Here is a 15,798-nt window from a genome sequence, read left to right as displayed (position 1 = left end):
CGCCGGGCTCTCGCGCGCTCTTCCTCTCTCCCAAAGTCCATGACCGACCGACCCATGCTGGCAGAAGTCTCAGCGGGAGAAAGTCCTTCGGCAGGATAAAGCGTCGGCAGCTTGGGGCTGGGTGACCCTTCTGGAGCCGGAACAGCACTTTGCTCAGTTTTGGTTTCAGACCTTTCCTCTAGGAACGAAGACAGCACAGTGGATTATCAAAGCACGCAAGTGTTTTCTTCCAAAGAGAAAGTATTGACAATCCACTCCGACAACCGATTTTTCCTCTGCCAGCAGCAAATGCCTGAGGGCCGCCCCACCTTCACAAATCCTCGTAGGAAGAGAAGAGACTCAAGTTCTTCAAAAATTTAAGAAAATGATTCAAAAGGTAGCTGCTAGGGAAAACGATCCCTGGTGGCAGGGTACACAAGAGACCCCAGTCTCAGCTGTCTTCTGCAGGGTCACAAATTCAGACCGCATGTCTGACCAGCAGGGAAGTTTAGGACAACTGCGTGCAGATACTCCCAATGTCTACCAGTTCACCTGTGCTTTAAGACTCCTTGCAAAGCCTCAGCTAGGAAAAGAATCACCTCTGGGTATCCAACAAAATAATCAGTTTCAATTTATTTCTTTCTTTATTTTCAGCCGTCGATCAGTTCACCAATTTCCATGAAGAAGTCATCCTCATCATTCTCTGGGTCCATGTCAATTTTGTCTTCCTGTTTGCCTCCTGAGATTTCCCAAAGGAACTGCTCAAAGTCGTCTTCCACAGAGAAGGGCCCTGAGAAGCTCAACCGGCGTTTCTTTACGGCTATTTGTGAGGAAGCTGAGGTGGAGCTTGAGACCTCTGACGGTGCCACAGAGTCTGCCTGGCTTCCAATGTGCAGTTCAGGACTGGGAAGAACAAGAAAGAGAGCAAATCAGCGTATGACATTCCTTAAGCAGAGAGATGTTTTCTGCAAACCAGCTCTTAAAATGGTAGTTAATCCCTCCTACCCCTCAGCCTTACGCAGGGATTGTTATTCAATTAACCTGGGGCTGCTTCTACAGTCCAATGTATCAGCAGGTACATTTTGCACTTTGGGGATTTATCCGCGAAGACACAGCATCTGGGGTCTGGCAAAGAAGGTTCCGTTTTTGTCGCCAGAGACACTTTGCCACCTTTACGAATTTGACTGCAAAAAGGTTACCAAGTCAACCTCTGCAGGCGTTCAGAAAACCCAAGAAGCCACTGAAAAGCTGTACCAACTTGCAGCGTTTCCAGACAAGAATCTAGATAAGCAGTCCAGCCAGCTGCTAGAAACTTATTATTTCAGACGAATTTTTCCTCTGCTGGATTTTGGCATGAAGTATCTCAAAACTCTAATTTTTCCACGTGTGGGAAAAAAAAAACCAAACCAACTTAGTTTCACGTGAAAGGCACACTGATCAAGAAAAAGAACAAGTTGTGGTTGTTACCTGGTTTGGGGTTTTCCTCTCCCGCGTATGGAGAGGAGGCTGCCCTCTGGCAAAGCCGGAACAACAGCCTAGGAAGAAGCAAGATGGTTTTTAGGATACACAGGTCAAAGACTGCTTTGCAGATTCTTCCTCCGCTGCTTCTCCTCTGGCATTGCTGAGCCTTAACCAAAATACAGAGCCAGGGCACACCTGAAGAAAAGTTAGCATTGCCTTAACGTTTACTAACGACCTTGGGTCTTTTTGAAGAACGCAGCATTAATGGACGTAGCAGAGCATTATGTAAACACTGCCATTCACCTCGTAAAAAGCAGAAAGGTACTACAAGCGTCCTGGCGACCGCTTCTGGATTTAAAAGGGAACGGAGACCCGTAGAACGTTTCAGTCTTCCATCTTTTCTCCAAGAGGAGGCTACAACTTGGGCATAAAATTTACTAGGGACCCACTACTGCCTCAGCTGCTCTCCTTACCACAGCTGCTTTTTTAGCTGAAGGCTCCTTCCCGTCGCCACCAGTGGCACTCGGCACGGCAGACGGATGACTCTCGGCTGCCTTACGTTTCAGTGGCTGCTTTGTGGGAGAGGTGGCTTTCCCATCCAAAGGCTTCAGGCACCCCTTCCGTCTGGCTAGAGTAAAAGGAAGAGAGAACTGATGCAGTCTTGCTCTGCCTCAGGAAAAAAAAAACAACAAACAAACAGGTTCTCTTAACAGCGCCACAACCCTTCTAGTTAAATGTATTTAGCCAGCACAATTCCACTGCCATTTCCCAGACTCTCGGCAGTATTTTCCACACCGTAAACTCTGTTTACCAACAAGCCATAAGAAGGAGCAAAGATATTACAAAAAGGAGCCAGAGTTACAACGTGAAAATTGTCACCCTCTGCCTTTCTTTCAAAGCATGACCTAAAGTAACTCTTTAACATACAGTCAACACTTACTTTCAGCTAACCATTCCAGAAGTTGAGCTGCCCGTTCCCCTGGTGATACAGCAGCACCCTTTCCGGGGCTTTCAACCCCATCTCCCGGAGATTTCACCAATATCCTCTTTGGAAGCTGATAAGCTGACCCTGAAACCACACTGGATTCAGGACTCCCTGATGCTGCAGTTTTATCCTTGATTGCCTGTTCAGTAGGAGATGGCACAGCAGCTGCTTCCTTCTGACGCTTCTCTTCTTGGCGTTGCTTCAGTTGCCGCTTCTCCCACATTATCTCTTCAAGGCTCTTCACTTGAACTTTAGAATTAGTTGCACTCTGATCAGAGGGCTGGAAGGAAGCAAAAGAAGAGGACTAAGGGGACAAAAATCTATGGAGATTTCATTCAGAAAATCTCAGTAGCAATCCCTCTGAAATAGCTCCATGTGCAACAGAGCATGTTAATACCATTCAGATCTGACATTTTTCCCCATAAAACGTTGCCTGTAACCTGTAACAAGATCCATGCTTTGCTATGGAAATAGTTTCAAAAGCCTACAATTCCCAACACAGCAAGCTTCTTCAGTAGAGCAGAAGACTCTAGCTGTAATCTAGTACATTCTTTTTCAGCAACAGGAAGCCATACAAGCTCCCCCAAGACAGCATTCCCTGACAGACTGATTTCCTCTAATACAAACCTCCAGCCTTTTCTATTAAAGTTCTTAGCCCAGGATTTTAAGATCTCCTTCTTCCAGTCTCACAGATAAAGTCACGGAGAAGAAAAACATTAACCTCGCAGATTTTATCTGGTGCTAATAGGGTTTCTTATTCACTGTCAGGTATAATAAGATTAATTCAAAGCTTGGGGCTTAACACGTTGTCTGGAAATGCTATTCAAAGTAGTGACAGGACTTGCGACAGCACTGCAGCGCTTACCAAATGCGGAAAGGTAGGAACACACTCAAACTGGGAGCATGCAGCCAGTTACAAACAAAACATAACAAAATGTATCAAAAACTGTATGAATAGATAGATGTATGTCTTCACAAAGGACTCACCTCTGCAGCTGCAGAGACAGCTTTGGGAAAAGGCTTGCTCAATTCCACTATCATCTTTTCTTCTCTTCCAGGTGCTTCAAAACAAGCAAAAAAAAAAAAAAAAAGAAGATCATCAGTTTGTCAACAGCAGAAATAAAGAGTCCTGGCTACCTCTGTTTCCTTGTTCTGTCTATTTCCTCACGTCTAATAATGGGACAGAGGGAAAGGCTACAGTAAGCAATCCCTGCACCGTTCCAGCTCTCTTTCCCTCAGTTGCACTATTCTCTTTTTACGTGGCTTATATAATCCAAACGGTATCTTTAGCGCTCTGCCAATTTTGACAAAAACTGGCCCTCACATTAAGAAGTTGATACATGCTTTGCAAACATAGATACATCAATAACTGAGTTAAACAACACATATGCCAAAGAGGAAGGTAAGCCTGGATTCAGCCCAGGGAAGATCCCATACCACAAGCGGATGGCAGAAAAAACAGAAGCAAGAAACTAGGCTACAAAGCTCCTCAGTGGAAGAATTTTCCAGTGGGAAATACAGAAAGCTATCACGCGATTCATGGAAAAGAATATGGTTGCATATTCTGGCACTTCCTTGCCTTCTGACTTTGTAGCCTTAAACTCTTCTACCCTCTACGATATGCAGAAGGAAAAAGCAAAGCAAAACCTCAGCAAACTGAATTTGCTTGACAGGGGAAGCACTTCACCAGGGCAGGTATCAAATCACCTTATTACCTATTAGCTTTGTGATCCGTAACAACCTCCTCCCTGTCGGGGCAGGTTCAGGTTGTGCTGGTGGAGCTGGCACTTTTCCTCCACTCTGCTGCACCCGCAGAGCTTTCTCCCGCTTGATTTCTTCCAAGGTTTTAACACGCACTTCTCCTGCTGGCTTGGCTTTACGTGCCGGCTCTGCCGGGCGCGCTTGGCTGAGCACAGACGGAGCAAGTGTGCTCTGCTTCTTGGGTTTGCTCTCAACTTTTGTCTTGGTAGGAAACTCTTTTGTGTTTTGCTTCTCTCGTTCCAATCGCTTGTGTTTTTTTTCAGCCAGGGAGCCTGAGAAAGTTTTGACGTGAACTGCAGGGGAAGGTCTTGCCCCCAAGCTGGGATCTTCTGTTTTACAACGTCCTTCAGTCTGGGGTTTCACTTGGGGTTCTCCTCGTCTCCGATTAGCGCTCTCAAGTCGAATTTCCTCCAGTGTTTTCACATGGATCTCTCCTGCTGGCTTAGCAGCCTTCTCTGTCATCATCAAAAAGAAAGAGAAGCACCAACATTTAAGGAGAGTCCAGCAATATTTAAAGTCTCCAAAATCTGTCACAGTACTAAGGAAAACTAGGTTTGCGTGATCCCAAGAATGCATCTTAGGACAGCACCATTCTGCACGGTATTCTCCTCCTTTAAGCCACTTGTATTTTGAAAACTAGTGCTATCCGGAGAGAGTGGCGACACAAACAGCATTAGTTTATTTTATTTTGTTACTTTCTCAGACCGTTGTCTCTCTGTTCGCATCTCAAACTCCTGCTCCTGGCAGTGCTTCTGTCCTACTTGTGCGTAAGCATACTGCAGCTTCTGAGGGTTCACAGCAGTTTTCAAGCAGAAACCTTGATGAGGCACGAGTGGACAGCACACCCCCCCTCTAGAGCCAGATCTCTGACAGTGGCTAAACAGGACAGCTTCAGCACTCAAGCAAGAGGAATCAGGCAGGTTTTTTTTAAATTAACTTTTAGGGCTTGTCCTGGTTTCAGTTGGGATAGAGTTAACTGTCTTCCTAGTAGCTGGTACAGTGCTATGTTTTGAGTTCAGTATGTGAAGAATGTTGATAACACTGTTTTCAGTTGTTGCTCAGTAGTGTTTAGACTATAGTCAAGGATTTTTCAGCTTCTCATGCCCAGCCAGGGCACCTGACCCAAACTGGCCAACAGTGTATTCCATACCATGTGACGTCCCATCTAGTTTAGGAACTGGGAAGGGGGGGGGGTGGGGAATCGCTGCTCGGGGACTGGCTGGGTGTTGGTCGGCGGGTGGTAAGCAATTGCCCTGCGCATCATTTGTACATTTCAATCCTTTTATTACTACTGTTGTCATTTTATTAGTGTTATCATTATCATTATTAGTTTCTTCTTTTCTGTTCTATTAAACCGTTCTTATCTCAACCCATGAGTTTTACTTCTTCTCCCGATTTTCTCCCCCATCCCACTGGATGGGGGGGGGAGTGAGTGAGCGGCTGCGTGGTGCTTAGTTGCTGGCTGGGGTTAAACCACGACAGGGCTGTATGGAAGTTCATGGAAAGACAAAAGGGGAAAGCATACTTAATAGCCAGTTCGTACTTGTCTCTGTACGGCTCTGTTCAGAGGGCAGTCCTAGCCTCTCCTTCAGAGACCTGGGGACTTGAACTACAAGAGAGAACAGAAAAAGTTCGGCAGACTGCATAAATCTCCATTTGGTGTTCACGTTTCGAAATGAGAGCCATCACTTCACTGGATTCAGAGCTACCTTGAGCCCTCAACCAACATGCAAAAAGAACCACTAGAAGAAAGGACAAACAGCAAACCTAAACAGGAAATCTGTGCATCAAATCCAGATGTCTGCTTAGTAGCCGTACCTCTCTTTGGTGCTTTGTCAGCATTCTCCAGAACCTCTATCTTCTTCCCCAGCCTGTCAGCAAGGTTGCGCTTTAGCGGAAGGACACTTTTACCAGCTTCAGAAAGAGAGAAAACAAGCAATACTTGAAGAACGTTTCTCTGCAGGAGGATTTTAGAACAGTCAGCCACAAACTTCAATGCTTCCAGGGATCTTTTCTTAGATTTGCCTTTCAGCTGCTAACCAAATTTGCCACTTCTGCCTGCCGCCAATACACATCTCTGCCAAAATGGATTTTCCTCCTGCACGCAGCAAAATTACCCTTAAACACAGTCACGTTTAGATGAGGGCACCTGAACAACAGCTCACAAAAAGCTCTTCCCTATGGAGGCTTTCCGTTTTCCCATCCTCTCGCCAAGATTCACTTGAATCACAGGCTCCTCCCCTAAAACAAAGACTAATCTCTTCACTGCACAGAAACCGGTAGCCACTAAGAGCATTGTCCTTCTAGCCCACGTCCCAGCAAAAGGCACTCTTCTGGTAGCCAAACCACAGAAACAAGTGACTACGAGTAGCAGTAGTGCCACACGTTTTTTGCCTTTCAAAGGAATTTGTGCAGATCTGAACACCACCACTTATACACAGACTCCTATCACGCTACTGTCCGCAAGTGCCACTGTCAGCCTCGTCAACGCTTCAAAAATTGCCTACTTGTATAATACCATCTTCTATAGGTCTGCCCTTTCATTACTGCCCGCTTTTTCCACTTATCCCCTTTTTTGCATACTGACACTCGTATTGACATTAGCCTCTCTCTCTGCTGCTGCTTCACTTAACCCAACCGCTACTTCTGCCACGTGCTGTCGACACATTAGCTCATTCACAAATCTCACTCAACTTCAGGAACATGAGAGTCCAATCAAGCACACTGGAGAGTCTGTAAGGTGGTGTAATACATGATGAGCTACGGCTTAATGTCAGGCTGATAAAAACCGCTTCTGGATCTTTTATTGCAACACAACAACCTGAGCACCTACAAATGCCAAATACTTGCAATCAAACCAGGGCCTTGAAGCATAAAAGCATGGTTTTAATTAGAAAAGGCAGCACCAGCAGGCTAACCTGTCTGAATTATCTTAATTATTACTTGACCTTTTTGACTGAGGAGCCATGAAATGGAAACAATAGTATTCGCTGTTACCTTGCTTTGTAGACAGACTCACAGTTCTCACTACCGTCTGTACAATTTCCTTTTCTGGCACAGGAATAGCCCGAGATTGGAGCGGAGGAACAGAAACTCCTGAAGGACCTTCTGATCATAGCAAGCAAAACATGAGGATGTTTAGGGAAAAAGAAAACAACTAAAAAAACAAACAACCAACCAAAATAAAAGAACTATCACAAAGACCAAAGACATTAGTTATCCATTACTGTGAAACATACAATGACCACTGCATGTAAATAAGAGAAATGAGCAATTTCCCTCTGATTTGCCCTTGGAATTCCAATCTAGAATATCAGCTGTTGGAGTTTAAGAAAACAGATTGCATGCCAAAGTAGCTCAAGGCCTGCAACTAAGCATGGAAGTCTGTCCCTCAAGCGGTTCTCAGCTGCAATCACCTCCCAGTCTGAACCCAACAGCCCCCAAAATTTTCCTTTCTCGTGCCAAGAATTGTATTCACCATTGCATAGCCAGCTATCCAGGTAGTATCAGAAGCTTAAAAAAAAAAAAAAAAAAAAAAAAGATGAAGGTGAACAGAACGCAGAAGTAAGGGATCTTAACTCACCACCTTGGTTTTTTGTTGTTTCCTTTAGTTTCTCCAATTTGATTTCTTTAACTCTTTTTAATCCAAAATTTAAGTTGTCCTCTGAAAACAGAAAATGGTTAATGAAGCTGAGGCCTAAAGGCACATGTTGAAGAGCACACATCCTCAAGCTTCTTACAGCTCAGAACCCTTCCAAAGTCTTCCAAATAAACCCTCTCAACACTCCCCACCAGTAAAAAAAGCCATAGAACGGATGGGTATTTTGGTAAGCAACTGGCACCTCTCCTCCCATCCTACAGAGTAAAACCTACCGTCTTAAGCGTTTTAATCCATCTACACGATATTAGATTCCTCTGTCATTAGACATGGCTTCTTCCCACAGTGTTTGAAAGGACACATTTGCAGGCATTTAAACTCCACGCTGTGGCTCTATTTTGTTTTACAAAAGTCAACAGGGAGGAGTTGACCTGTCTGACCCAAGGGACATAAGACATTATTAGAGAGGAATGAGCTCGTGGAAATAACTGACTCCATCCAGCTACCCGATGCTCTATCGTAGTTTTAGAACATATCGCTTTGGAGTTAATCGTCAAGTTCTCCTTCCAAGCCATCCTACTACAGCTGCTAGAATACCTTGCTTTGTATTAGCCCTACCTTTCCTAGTGGAAATTATCTGCGATCCACTACGGGTTTCTGTTGCTGGTTGCTGGACAGGTGTTTTAGTTTCACCTCCATCTTCAGAAAGCTGCTCTGAAAGTCCAAAATAAAACCTATTCAGTTATGGAGCAGGGATTATACAAGACGTTTCATGCTCATGTAGCTCGTACAATGACATTTCAGTCCACGGTTCATATTCTGTTCGTATTCTTAACTACAAGCAACTGTTTGTGGAAGGCTTTTTTTAAACAGCTGTATTGACTTGACAGGCTCATATAAGCAAGAGCTATACCGGGGAAAAAATATTTAAGACTCCAGACTCTCGTCCGTAGCTTTAAACACTACACAGTTCTGGCACTCTGTGAATTTGTACATTCACCTCCGGCAGAAATGCCTTCAGTAAGTAAAAAGTACCCATCTTCATCATCATCTGCAGCACTGATTACAACTGCCTGGAGGATGTATAGGACTTGGGACCTTTTCAGAGCTTTCCACTTTCATCACCCCCCTCAGCTGCGGAGAGGGACTCGACTGCACAGAAAGTCTGTTTTGCTGCAGTGACGCCTGAGCCATTTTCACATCATCTTCTGCAGGCTCAGGTGGACTTGGAAGCGTAGCTAGAGGAAGACGAGGATCATCTCTCATTTGGCCATGTAAAACTTTCACCCCAACCTTGCACTCACTGCCTAGATACGGTAGATAAGGTAGATAACCCACCTGGCTGCTGAATTCAGAGTTTCCTATTCCCCACCCCTACGAACACACTAGGAACAACGGCTTCCCTTCACACACTCATCTCGCCACCCTACCCTCCAGAAAAGATTACATGAGGGGAAAGCAACCTGGAGTGCAAAGATCACACAAAGCACAGAGAAGCTGAGCATGAAAGAAAGAATTAAATACCAGAATTACAGTCCGTTTAGCTGAGAGCCTGTGACTGCACACTTCTCCCTACACTCATCAGTGAGCAGTTACTCGATGCCTTCTACGGCATTGTACCCACTCCTGAGTAATATTCAGAATTAATTCTTTAATGCTTAAAGGAAAAGGACCCAAGAAACTCACTTCTGCTTGGCGGGAAGAAGCGCCCATCAACATAGCGTCCTTTCGTGTGACGGAAGGCGCAGTTGGATTTTTGACAGCCAGCTGGTTGATTCTCCCAGTAGCAAGGGATCTCACTGCGTTTTTTCTGAAGACAGACAGAAAGAAAAGCTCATGGTAACACTCGCCTTAGGCTTGCTAAGAGACATAGTTACACGTCATGCCAGAGAGAGGGCTACCGCAGTGCAGTGCGGAAACATCGTTCCAAAGGGCAGTCTATCACTGAAAGCATTGCAGGGCAGATCGACAAAGTTTGCGTACGCTGTAACTACTACATATTATCTAGCTTTCCTGTCATTCCGTTGGAGAAGACGGGGGCTCGCACACATCAGTTCAGGGTGGGCTAAACTAAGACAATGTGCAAAATACTGGGATTATTCAGAGGGAAAAAAAATGCCTTAAACTGCCTAGCTTGAATCTATCTCAAGTTATCTTTCAGAGCCTTATTTCCTTCCCAACTTCTCCCTCCCCACCCTGTGCTACCCCAAGACGTCAGAACAACGCCAGCACCTAATACAAAAATGTCTTGCTGAGATATACCTAAGAAATTGATCTTTCTTCCCCCAACTTCCTCCCACCCCCCTCCAAGTAACGGAAACCAGTATCCTTTGAAAGCAAGTAAATCTATCACGTACAAGCACATTCAGGCTGCCGACAGCAAGGAAAAATGCTTTCAGGGATTTAGTTGGAGAACACATCTTTAGGCAAACACTCACATCGACTTCCATGTGTCTGAATCTGCAGGTAGTCTTGAAACAGCGACCCTCCTGCCACAGCCTGCACACTCTCTCATTTCCCAGAGCGGCCGCACAGTGGCGGAAGGAACAGCTGTCTCCCTGTAACCAAAAGGAAACCCACAAAGAGGAAATTAAAACAGTACAGCCTCCAGAATTATCCATGCTAGTAGAACTGGACGCAGAATCGAACTGCTTGTGAAGTTAACAGAAATCTGGATGCCTCCGCCCCCTCCTCTCCTAAAAACTCAACAAGAAACCCCAAAGCAAAAGAAGCCCAAACATACCTTGTCACAGGTGGAATAGAAATAGAAGTAGCAGTCGTCCCCTTGCTTGGACATAATCGACACCGTCTGAGAACCAGCTCAGGTTCGAAGGCTTCGCTCTCAACAGGGACTTCCTCCCGTCCTGGCAAGAGCTGGCTTCGCTCTTTCTTGGACGGAAAGTCTCCTGATGGCTTGAGCGGTCAAATCTTCTTTTTCAAAGTAACCCTAAAGAAAGGTATCAGTAAGCGAAAAAGAAGAAACAGTCCTACTCCCTGGTCTAACCTTCCAGCTTGCTGACCTGCCTGTGTCCTGTACCAAAGACCAAGAAGGGAACAAAACTTTTTTGTTGCACCCCAACAAACGCACGAGAGGAGTACTATTGCACCTACCTGTGGGTACTTGCGGGTTATAAAGCACAAAGTATTTCACTTGGGCAGTCTCTCTTGCTGCTCTACTTTGTGCCTTTAATCGCTTACAAAAATAGTAAAGATGCTTAACGCCCCCCCTGTGTATCAGGACAGTCAGATCACAAGGAAGGCAGAGCACCAGGAACTACGTGTTCTCATCCCCCTTGTCAATCCGTCAGCCTTACCCCAGCCGCAAACAGCTGATGATGATTTACCTGCTGGTTACCGCACTCCACTAGGCTGACAGCGCCCTCGGTGTCACAAGTTACACAGAGAACGCTGCACTATGATGCGTATGCAAACCACCCAGCATGTCGTCTGAAGCACAGGACAAGCTCTTGCTAACACATCTCGTTCTCTGCATGAGAATCTGAAGCCAAGTTGTCCAAAGCTGAAGCACAACAGTCAGAATTTCCACTCTTTACAGTTGTTTTAGTCAACTCGACCTGTTAAATACTGTCTGGACATACGTACACATACCCGTTCATGCACACACCAAGAGCGAGGGATGATAAAGTCAGCAAGAGCGATAGTAAAAATTAGAATGTGGGGCTATTTGCCACAGCAGACTGCATAAAAAGTCTCTCATTTTGAGGGAACCGGCAAACCCAAAAGATCTACATAACAGTTTGATGAATATGCCTTCAAGGCTGATGCTTTATAACACGAGTGATTTTGGGGTCAGCACACAAACAGGCATACCTACGTACACGCATACGGTATCAACGTTTCTATACACACGAGCGTGCACAGCACATGGTGCACGATATCCGTAGCGAGAGCAACTCTCAGCCCTAATCGGACACGCGGAGTTGCAATCAATTAACAGCAGGGAGACAGCAGATCGAGGATACAGCAAGCTTTGAGAGGCAGGGAAATGCTTCCTTTGCAAGTGGCATGGCTGCGTGATACCAAGAATTTGGAATTACACTGATTTTCGGAAAGAATTTGTTCTCTTTTTACATCAGAGCCAATGCTACAAGTTTGCCATCATACGCTGTTCTCTAATCCATAAATCCATCATCATGCATTGCAGCAAGATCACGGAAGGTTTGAAAAGATGGCTTAGGTCCAGTTCGACAGCTGATGATTTTTTGGTGCCTCCAGCGCTGAAACTGATCTTCCCTAGCCACAAGCAGGTTTTTTGGATGCAAAGTCAGATACTGTGATTCTTACTGTTCTAAAGATACTAAATGCCATAAAACCTGCAACCACACCAGATAAAGCTCAAATTCAAGCGGTTCTGACCCCTTTCATTCCCATGCTGCGCGTTTCTGTGCAAGTATTTCTGACTCTCTTGGACAAAACGGAATGAAATAGTTCTTACGAGTTAATGACAAAAGGTTGGAACCATCTACTCACACAAACACTAGCGGATTTTCCAGGATTTTTCTTTTTTTCTGGCAGGGGATTTTCCCAAATCTGAAATAAAGAGAGGGCAGGTTGGGTTCTCCTGTTAGTTACTGGGTTTTGACTGCTTGGCAAAGGGAATTGTTACGGGTTTGTGTGGCGGGGTTTTGGTAGCAGCGCAGGGGCCGCAGGGGTGGCTCCTGTGAGAAGCTGCTCGAAGCTCCCTCAGCTCGGAGTCGGACCCGCCTCTGGCCCAGGCCGACGCAATCAGCGACAGCGGCAGCGCCTCTGGGATGAAATATTTAAGAAGGGGAACCTGCAGCGAGTAGGGGGATTAGGAATGTGAGAGGAACAGCTCTGCAGATACCGGGGTCGGGGGGGAGGAGGGGCGCCTGAGGAGGTTGATGCCCCTGCAGCCCATGGAGCTGAACGGTGGAGCAGAGGCCCCCCAAGATGGCCGTGGCTCCATGGGAAAGCCCGCGCTGGAGCCGTGTGTGGCTGAAGACCGGCCCGCGGAAAGGACCCACGCCAGGGAAGTTTGTGAGGAACTGCAGCCCGCGGCAAGGACCAGACCTTCCTGAAGGACAGTCTCCCGTGGGAGGGACCTCACGGTGGAGCAGGGGCCGAGTGCGGAGTCCTCCTCCCCCTGAGGAGGAAGGAGGGGCAGAGACAACCTGTGAGGAACCGACCCCAGCCCCCATGCCCCGCCGCCGGGGGGAGGAGGGAGAGAAACCCGGGAGTGGAGTTGAGGCGGGAAGGAGGGAGGGGTGGGGGGCAGGTGGTCGCAGGTTTGGTTTTGCTTCCTAATATCCTTGGCTTGTTTGGATTTGCAGTAAACTAAACTGATTTTGTTTCTTCCCCAAGTTGAGCCTGTCTTTTGCCCGTGACCATAAGGGGCGAGTGATCTCTCCCACTCCTTATCTCCACCCACGAGCCTGCCTTATGTTTTCTGCTCATCCCACCGTGGCCCGGGGCGGCGGGGGGAGAGGAGAGTGAGCAAGCGGCTGCGTGGTGCTTTGTTACCGGCTGGGCTTCAACCACAACGGGAGTAAGACCAGTTGTTAAGCGCGAGGTTTCCTTCCCTTCCTCAGTATTGATGGGACTATTCACTTTTCACCCTTAGCACCTTCAAAAACAGACTCTTGTGTCATACAGATTCCTACGCATCTCCTCCTAGAAATTACTGGATGTGTTACTGATGCCATTGATAATTAAATGAAGTTTCAAGCACGATTTCTGCAGTTTGCACAAGCCAACTCTTAAATGGAAGGCAATTAAGGACCACCGCTTTGCCCAGCAGAGGCATTCCAACACCAATCAGGAGGAATTCACGGTCTAGAAGGTGCCATTTCTTTTCCCTAGGAAGTGAGACACACCTGTACTGTGCAACTTTACTATGTCCACCACCATGGGGGGAACAAGAGAAATCCCCTCAGATCTAGCTCTTTTGAATGCCCAAGCAGCTCAGCATTTCACTTGTCGCCTTCCATATTCCTGAGCAGGAGTTTGACTGGACCCCTCCTGCTACCCGGGCTGCAGAAAAAGTGCAGCGCAGTCCATCCGTTGTTACACACATTTGAAAGACAAAGACTCGTCGCAGGCAGAGGCAGATTCTTTCTCCTTCACGTTCAACAAAACCACCAGCTCAAGAAACAGCAGGAACCGAGACCTAGCCAGTATCCGCTCACTGTACTCCACACTCAACACTCTTCACAGGTTTTGTGCTTTGAAGCCTTGCTACGGGGAAGGCTCACGCAGCCACGTTTCAGGCGTCGCTCGGCTTACACAGACATACTGACATACCCAGCTCTTTCCTTGATTTTGGTTTGGAGCGAATTTCCTCTGCGTCGTCTGGCACCAAGTTCCTATATTCATCAAAGCCCTAAAAATAAGCAACAAAAGCCGCCGCTGAGCTACGTGCCCTGCTCTAAACTTCAGCAACAACACCACAAGCTATCGTGAGCTGTGCTGACGTGGGCTGGACAATTAAGACTATTAATTGGAGAGGCACGAGGTATTTCCACCCCCCATGCTAGTTTTTCCTGACAGGAAGAAACAGTTTTATGAATTGGAAGAACAACCAACAAAATACCCAATCCAAAGACATCCTGATACTCACAATGATGCAGCCTTCTAGCCGCATGTTCACTTGCTCATAAAGCCACACCTGGATCCTGGACCTCTGCAAAACGATGGAGGGGGAGAGCACAACAGGAACAGAAACACTCCACACAATTTTGTCCTCTCCTGTGCATTAAGAACTCCCTGCTGCCGACAGCTTTGTAACACTCGAGGCAGTAACTCTCACGCGTGGTTTCAGCAACGTCCTAAGCCATTTTTAAGGTGGTAGACTATTCTGGAAATCCTCTCTGCCTTCACTGGCGAACACGCAACAGTACAGGCTTTAGGACTGTCACGGAAAACATCCCTGCACACGTGACTGCAAGAGCAAACGCCTCTTACAAAGGTAACTCCTTAAGGTGAGAAGGAAAAACGCCCAACTCGGAACTAGCTGTTCTTCTCACGGATCGCAACGACAGCAAGTTCTTCAGTTCAAGCGAGACCGGCTCCAAAAACCCCATCCCGACCTCGGAAAGACCCGTCCGGCGTGCCGCCCCGCTCCCCACACGGCTCGAAGGGCCCTGCGCAAGAAGCACCGGGACGTTCCTCTCACACGGGGCCGAAGCCGCGGCAGCCCGGCGGTACTCACGTTCTGCAGGTAGCGGAAGATGAGGTTCTGGAGCGGAGCGTTAAGGACGCCCCACAGACAGACCACGCACCCCCACCTTTCCTGCCCCAGGGTTCGGTAAAAACGCTGTTAACTGCTGTCATGGGGAACAGCTCAACTACCGGTGAAGGTGGAGGTGGCCAGGCTATGTTTCATACAGGACCTTCAGGAGAATACGAGCATAACAGGGAAGAAGAAAATATTTACAGAAACCATGGCGTACACCAAACCCCATCTCCGCGGACAGAGCCTAGGCCGGGGACAGGGAAGGCTGACGACAGAGCAGGAGGAGGGAAGCAGCGAGGGGGAAGCCTTCCTCGCCGGGCTCTCGCGCGCTCTTCCTCTCTCCCAAAGTCCACGACCGACCGACCCATGCTGGCAGAAGTCTCAGCGGGAGAAAGTCCTTCGGCAGGATAAAGCGTCGGCAGCTTGGGGCTGGGTGACCCTTCTGGAGCCGGAACAGCACTTTGCTCAGTTTTGGTTTCAGACCTTTCCTCTAGGAACGAAGACAGCACAGTGGATTATCAAAGCACGCAAGTGTTTTCTTCCAAAGAGAAAGTATTGACAATCCACTCCGACAACCGATTTTTCCTCTGCCAGCAGCAAATGCCTGAGGGCCGCCCCACCTTCACAAATCCTCGTAGGATGAGAAGAGACTCAAGTTCTTCAAAAATTTAAGAAAATGATTCAAAAGGTAGCTGCTAGGGAAAACGATCCCTGGTGGCAGGGTACACAAGAGACCCCAGTCTCAGCTGTCTTCTGCAGGGTCACAAATTCAGACCGCATGTCTGACCAGCAGGGAAGTTT

The 15,798-nt window shown here is 47.1% G+C and overlaps 2 protein-coding genes across 2 annotated transcripts; both read right to left on the bottom strand.

The window, feature by feature from the left end:
• Positions 1-605: 605 nt before the first annotated feature.
• LOC138682010 (zinc finger CCCH domain-containing protein 11A-like) lies at positions 606-10,581 on the bottom strand. The gene is given in 17 exon segments (XM_069770729.1): positions 606-882; positions 1,447-1,514; positions 1,914-2,064; positions 2,377-2,705; positions 3,413-3,486; positions 4,141-4,641; positions 5,730-5,795; positions 6,005-6,108; positions 6,373-6,427; positions 7,184-7,294; positions 7,770-7,850; positions 8,382-8,518; positions 8,820-8,857; positions 8,859-9,022; positions 9,471-9,594; positions 10,223-10,342; positions 10,528-10,581. Coding segments are annotated over 17 exon segments (2,430 nt in total). The 3' UTR covers positions 606-629.
• A 1,521-nt stretch (positions 10,582-12,102) lies between these two features.
• Positions 12,103-15,226, bottom strand: LOC138682140 (small nuclear ribonucleoprotein E-like). The gene is made up of 5 exons (XM_069771866.1): positions 15,215-15,226; positions 14,974-15,000; positions 14,383-14,445; positions 14,063-14,145; positions 12,103-12,235 (listed from the first exon to the last, which is right to left on the bottom strand). Exons 1-5 carry the CDS (start codon positions 15,224-15,226, stop codon positions 12,103-12,105), a joined length of 318 nt encoding a protein of 105 aa, XP_069627967.1.
• Positions 15,227-15,798: the final 572 nt, after the last annotated feature.

This window comes from Haliaeetus albicilla, chromosome 26 (assembly GCF_947461875.1).
Source record: "Haliaeetus albicilla chromosome 26, bHalAlb1.1, whole genome shotgun sequence".
In the NCBI taxonomy this organism is placed as follows: Eukaryota; Metazoa; Chordata; class Aves; order Accipitriformes; family Accipitridae; genus Haliaeetus; species Haliaeetus albicilla.
The sequence above is the reverse complement of the archived record's forward strand: the minus strand, read 5'-3'. Positions and strand labels throughout refer to the sequence as shown.